The sequence below is a fragment of the Triticum urartu genome, chromosome 7 (assembly GCF_003073215.2).
Source record: "Triticum urartu cultivar G1812 chromosome 7, Tu2.1, whole genome shotgun sequence".
Lineage (NCBI taxonomy): Eukaryota > Viridiplantae > Streptophyta > Magnoliopsida > Poales > Poaceae > Triticum > Triticum urartu.
Window position 1 is genome coordinate 715,670,539 of NC_053028.1, and position 6,575 is coordinate 715,677,113.

At 43.9% G+C, this 6,575-nt stretch overlaps 1 protein-coding gene across 3 annotated transcripts; it reads left to right on the forward strand.

The window, feature by feature from the left end:
* Positions 1-1,614: 1,614 nt before the first annotated feature.
* LOC125525742 (ABC transporter G family member 1-like) lies at positions 1,615-6,310 on the forward strand. Of its 3 annotated transcripts, XM_048690748.1 has the most exons (9): positions 1,615-2,119; positions 2,711-2,790; positions 2,861-3,325; positions 3,427-3,513; positions 3,713-3,844; positions 3,939-4,127; positions 4,220-4,306; positions 5,569-5,602; positions 5,804-6,310. In XM_048690748.1, exons 1-9 carry the CDS (start codon positions 1,747-1,749, stop codon positions 6,235-6,237), a joined length of 1,881 nt encoding a protein of 626 aa, XP_048546705.1. In that variant the 5' UTR covers positions 1,615-1,746; the 3' UTR covers positions 6,238-6,310. The 3 variants fall into 3 exon arrangements, with proteins under 3 accessions (XP_048546705.1, XP_048546704.1, XP_048546706.1); XM_048690747.1 differs by having other exon boundaries at positions 5,569-6,310; XM_048690749.1 differs by lacking the exon at positions 5,569-5,602 and having other exon boundaries at positions 5,804-5,934.
* The last annotated feature ends 265 nt before the right edge of the window (positions 6,311-6,575 follow it).

Genomic DNA, 6,575 nt, shown 5'->3' on the forward strand with positions numbered 1-6,575 from the left:
CGATGCCACGCCGCCGTCGCTGGCCTACTCCGGAGCGCCGCCGCACCGCTACGCCCGGCACGAGCGCAGCATCCCCACCGGCGAGTTCAGGCCCGTGCCGCACCCCCCGCGCAAGGAGACGAGATGGCCCCGCCGCCGCGGGCGACGACCGGGCTTCGCCCGCTCGTGCCCCTTGGCGGCGGCGAGGGAGGAGAGAGAGAAGGGGGGTGGGGGGGCGGTGGCGGCGGCGCTAGGGTTGTCCCCCGGACGCCCGGGGGAGCATCGCGGGAGGGGAGGGGAGGGGAGTTTCGTGAGCATATCTCCTAATCCATGCACTAACTAACCTAGCTACATGCAAGCCCACGTACAACTTATTTGAACGGCCACACGACCTGGCACACTGATGCTTCTGGGCTCCAACGTAGTCATCTGTCCAACCAGCCGGTCTTGCTTCAGCCCGTCCAAGCGCTTGGCCACTCACACGACTTTGCCGCCACACGCAGCACCGCAACCTCATGCTGCCGTTGGCATCCCACCTTCTCTGAAGCTTCGCCGGACTAGCTACTTCCTAGACTTGCTACATGCATAACGAAAAGCAAACTATGCAGATACATGAATCAAGATTAAAGCTAACAACTGATAGTACCATCGCAGTGCTCCCGAGGAGGCAAGACCCCTTCCTATCGTGTGCCAGTTCCCTGCATTTCTCTGTCGAGACTCACGTTGCTCGGACTAGACTTTTCTACTCCTGCTTGAGTGCAGCATGGAGAGGGAACGACAGAAATTAAGAGGGGCATGGCCAAATTACCGGTGACCACATTTTTGGAAAGAGAGGAGCAGAAATTTAGACGGAGACCTGTGTGGTATCCATGCATTCCTTGGAACATTTTTTTTTTTGGAGAAATCAGCCTCCAAAGTTTTGCACGTACGTACATCAGCTCCTGGGTGATTTGTTCGAGCGGTCAAAAACCAACATTAGCTATTATCTTTAGCTTGAAAAATCATCTTATATTCAAAGGAAATAGGTAGCATCCACTCATAATTCCCTAGTACTGGCAAAGTCATGACCTCTCACATTGTTTAACCTATATAGAGCAAATAATAAAGCTAGTGTAAAACAACAAATTTTACTCTGAAGATATAAGTGAAACACAAGTAAATGATGAAGCCGCGTACAATTTTCTTCAGGCCGGTCCGTCGCGGGCAAAGACCTCTTCAGGCCGGTCCGTCGTGGGCATCCGGAGGAGAGCAACGAGGAGATTTCGACCGGTGAACCGGGTGTCTGGCGCTCGCGCCCATGGCGTTCTTCTTCCTCCACACTCTGCAATTTCCACCACGCATACCTAGTCCAGAGCAAAACTACAATACATTGGTCGCCTGCCGTGCTCTGGCGCTCTGGTGCTCAACTACAATACACAATACATCAGTCCAGAACACAACGTGCAGATGTCTGGTGCTCTGCAAGACGCATCTCACCATCGCCACTGGAAAAGTTCTTGACTCCACGTGCTAGTTTGGACGTTGTGCTTGACTCACAGTGCTTACTTTTACTATTCCTTTTTTTTAACAGAAGTGCTTACTTAGTGACACACACACACACACACAGGCACGACAAAAGGCACTATTTATATCACCATTGGTTGAGCCCAAGCGTAAAGGCCTAAACACATAGGCATAAGGGTTTGAATCCTCTAGATAGAAACAAAGGGAAGAAGCTTGCGGCAGTAGGACCCGTTGTACAAGCAGGGAGTATCTTTCAGCATCAGCATGGCGACCTCGCTGCTACCACGCTGGGCACCGACGCCGAGCCAGTCACAGCCGCGGTGGGGTCCTTCAGCTGCCACCGTCACAGGGGAGCTAGAGCCGCCGGAACCACCGGCCGCCGAGGTGGAAAGCGCCATGGGTAGCAGCCGCGGAATTCATTCCGAGTTTTACGACATCGATCATCGTGAAGGCCGCCCGGAGGACGCTGCTCCCTATGGCAGCGTGTGCATAACGTGGGAGGACGTGTGGGTGACGGCGGTCGACGGCAGGGCCACCATTCTGCACGGCGTCAGCGGCAGCGCGCGACCCGGCCAAGTGCTGGCCATCATGGGACCCTCCGGGTGTGGCAAGACCACACTGCTCGACACCTTGGCCGGTAACCCTATTTATTGCTAGATTTGGCACACTCACTTACAGTTGCTAACATGTTAATATTGCAGCAGAAATTCAGCTAAAAATTTCTGCTAGAAGCCTTAAACATGTCCGTTGATCCGAATAGTATATCCAAGCTGCTACCAGTAATTAACATGTCAAATACTACAGTTTACCTTGTGTTTTATAGTTTCAAAAGAGCGACGTGTTCACGTTCCCATAAGGTTGCCTCCCCCCCCCCCCCCCCCCCCCCCCCCCCCCCCCCCCCCCCCCCCCCCCCCCCCCACACACACACACACACACCTTGACATGAATTCTAAGATATAATATGCGCCAGCGGTCACTTAACATGCCTGAATCAATATTCATGGATATATGAGTGACATACTTGACATCGGAATGTAAAAACATATTGAAACAGAGAAGTTGCAAACAGAAAACAGAATGCCTTCTTGAAAACAAAAAATATTCTTCTGATTAATTCTCAAACCTAACTGACATTCAATTGCAATTTTTGGAACTTTAACATATTGCCAGTTCTATTAGAGATTCTGTTTTATTAATAGGAGCTGTCTCGATCAATGTATATACACAGGGAGACTGGACAAGAACCTGAGAAGTAAAGGAGATATTCGGATAAATGGCCAGAGACAGAGGCTCACCTTCGGAACCTCGGTAAGATTTTAACCTTAATTTCAAATGCACAATAAGAAGATAGATTAATAACATGAAATGATCAATTCAGGCATATGTGACGCAAGAGAACATGCTGATGGCCACACTCACGGTGCGTGAGGCCATCTACTACTCGGCACAGATCCAGCTGTCCGACACCATGCTGCTTGACGATAAGCTGGCCCGCGCCGATGAAGCCATCCAGGAGATGGGGCTCACCAGCGCCCTGGAGACGCGCATCGGCGGGCGCAATACTAAGGGCATCAGCGGCGGGCAGCGGAAGCGTCTGAGCATCTGCCTCGAGATCCTCACGAGGCCTCGGCTGCTATTCCTGGACGAGCCTACCAGCGGGCTAGACAGCGCCGCCTCCTTCCATGTGATGAACCGCATAGCCGACCTCGCTGCCAGGGAGGGCATGACCATTGTGGCTGTAGTGCACCAGCCATGCAACGAGGTTTTCGAGATCTTTCATGGCCTCTGCTTGCTTGCCTCCGGACAGACAATTTACTTTGGCCCGGCCACCAATGCCAATGAGGTAATTGACGTCTTCCTTTCCTTTTGTACTACTACGATGAGACGGATGATTATATATTTAGTTTGCTAAGAATTTTCATGCACAATACATTATATTTGCAGTTCTTCGCATCAAATGGCTACCCTTGCCCACCAATGAGAAATCCTTCAGATCATTTCCTGAGGACAATCAACAGAGATTTTGAATTGGTATGTAAGATTTATACAATCATCCACTTATTATGCTTCAATCATTAAAGGTATGGAATTAGGGAAATATATATTTAAATTAGAATGAAATACTTGTCCATATAGGCCTACTACCGCGTCGTGCATGATACTATAGTATGACTGAGATAATTTAATTCATGCAAAACAACATTTTATTGACATGGTAATTAACATACAGGAAAGTGGAGAAAGAACAATATCGTCCAAGCCATCTCCAGCAGATGAAGCAATAGAAGTTCTGGTAAATGCCTACAAATCCTCCAATACTTCTGAAAATGCCAAAAAGGAAATGCACGACATAAATGAAACGGTTAGTGTTATTCGGTATTTAATTTGTTTAAACTTTTCATGGATATGTTATCTACGTGAGATGAGATATGATATTATTTGGCTTGCTAACCCAGGGCGGAGTGATGATCAGAAGAAACCAAGCCAGTTTTGTGACAAAGGTGTTTGTACTCACCAGAAGATCGTTCGTGAACATGTACAGAGACGTCGGATACTACTGGCTACGTCTTGGCATCTATATTTCCATTAGTCTATGCCTTGGTACCATATATTACAATTTTGGATATGGATACGATTCTATTCGTGTAAGTTAATGATTAGATCTTGTGTTATTGTTGTCACATATGCACTAGGCTAATTGGAAAAGCGACTAAAGTTTATTGCTCCGCTGTTTCAGTCCAGATCATCAATGCTAATGTTCACCAGCGGCCTTCTAACATTAATGGCAATTGGAGGATTCCCTTCCTTTGTGGAGGAGATGAAGGTATCAACCTTTTATGTTTAACTCTATATATATGACACCAATTTTGTGCAGGAAGAAAATAGGAAAACACTGATGGTTTAGTAAATTTGACTGTGCAAAAACATCACAGGCTGGTATAATGGATAAAAACTTATCAACCTAGTTTGATCAGGAAGTGACATATAAAATTACGTCAACCACAGTAACCTAGTAGGAGTGATTTCCAGAATTAATAAAATATCCTAGATTTATTTACTTCTTGGCGTCCAAAACGAAGTTGTTGAATGTCAATCAGGTTTTTCAAATAGTAGGTTAATCATCTGATTTATTGCTATCTACATACCCAGTATATTACTTTATTAATTGTGAAGCTGGCACAAGACAAATACAAAAATATGTATTATATGGACTCAAGTGAAGTCGAGCGTGAAATTACCTACCAACATATCTGAAATACATTAATAAAAAAATGCCCAAGTAGAAAATTGCAAATTTGCCTGCTCTACATTGTATATTATCATAGAATCTTATATTTGACTAAAATAAAAAAAGAACTACCCTGGAATTCACTAATATATATATATATATATATATATATATATATATATATATATATATATATATATATATATAGGTTATATGTGTTTACTTTGTTGTCACCAAAAGTTTGGTTCTGATTTTCTAGCTGTTACTCTGGGATTTTTACCCTTTTTAATTAACTGTATGAGGCGGCAGATGTTTCTACCCAGCAACATAAATGTAATGGCACATGCTATTTATATCCCCATATAAGTTCGCATATCTTTTACAACAAATCATATATACCTAAATAGTTGATCCCCACTATCTCAATTCTCTTAACATGGATATATGCCAGTCAACACCCACATTATCAATCTAACTAATTATATCTTTCTTAACATGCATGAAAAACAACATTTATATTTTCTCTAAACATGCACATATCCCAATGTGCCACCTCATCAATCACACTAATTTTATCTCTCTTAGCATGCGTGAGAAATTCTACTTATGTTCTATATATAACTATATAATATCAAATATAATATATAAATCTATTTTATTTTCACTCAAAACATAATGCATCAAATCCCCGCAGCAATGTGCGGGTTATCGTCGAGTTAGATATAGTTTTCCAAGTAGCATTCAAAGTTTCTCACTACTTGAGGTGAGGAGTTCATGAAAGCGATGTGCACATTCATTAAATAGTATAAAATTGAATTGGGTTCCTCTCACTTGTAGTCTTGTTTATGGTACCCCAGATATTCAGGAGAGAGCGGCTAAACGGGCATTATGGTGTGTCAGCATTTGTAATCTCCAATTGGTTGTCAGCCACACCATATCTTTTCCTTATTGCTGTATTACCTGGTGCAATAGCCTACTACCTGTCTGGTCTAAAGAGAAGAGCAGACCATTTCGTATATTTTACGCTTGTCCTTTGTTCGTGCACAATGCTAGTTGAAGGCCTTATGATGACCGTAGCTGCTATTGTGCCAGATTTTCTGATGGGCATCATCACAGGTGCTGGAATACAAGTTATCATGTTGCTCAATTGTGGGTTCTTCAAAATACCTAGTAAACTGCCAAAGATAGTATGGAAGTACCCAATGTTCTACATATCTTTCCAGAAGTATGCACTTCAGGGATTTTACAAGAATGAGTTCTTAGGTTTGGTGTTCCAAAACAACACAGGAGTTGGTGAGAAAACAATAACTGGTGAACAAGTGATAACTAAGTTTTTTGAGACAGAAATGGGGCACTCAAAATGGGTGGACTTTGCAATTCTATGTGGAATGATTGTAATATATAGGTTGCTCTTTGTAGTGATTATTAAGGTTGTGGACATGTTAAAGCCCATATCCAAGGGTGAATCATTTAGGTGCCCCGCTCATTGTATTTGTGGCATGGAAAAGCCGTGTACTCGCCTTTAATCTCTGTATGAAAATAATATTGTAAGATGATATGGGTACTACTGATGAAATAAAAGGCAAATAAAAGATTTACTGTGACATATCGGATTCATCTTTGTGTAACATTATGAGACCCCCGGTGTTAGGCGAGGAACGATGACCAACTATAGGGGTCAATTCCACCACACCAGGGTGACACCGTCTACCTGATTGTCTGTAACAACAAATTGCTAATTTTTTGTGTCCAATGGTTGTACGCTGGGAGTTAGTGAAGAATTACAGTGGAGATGAAAAGCTTGAGAACTTTGGAGAAATCACAGAAAAATTGGTGCCGTGAAATGTCAAAAAGTCAGGAAAAA

Bases quoted from the DNA above. Each gene is read 5' to 3' on its own strand.
- LOC125525742 (XM_048690747.1), top strand. From the start codon at position 1,747: ATGGCGACCTCGCTGCTACCACGCTGGGCACCGACGCCGAGCCAGTCA. The intron at 3,514-3,712 runs GTATGTAAGATT...ATTAACATACAG, and splicing joins TCAACAGAGATTTTGAATTG to GAAAGTGGAGAAAGAACAAT. The intron at 4,128-4,219 runs GTAAGTTAATGA...CCGCTGTTTCAG, and splicing joins ATGGATACGATTCTATTCGT to TCCAGATCATCAATGCTAAT.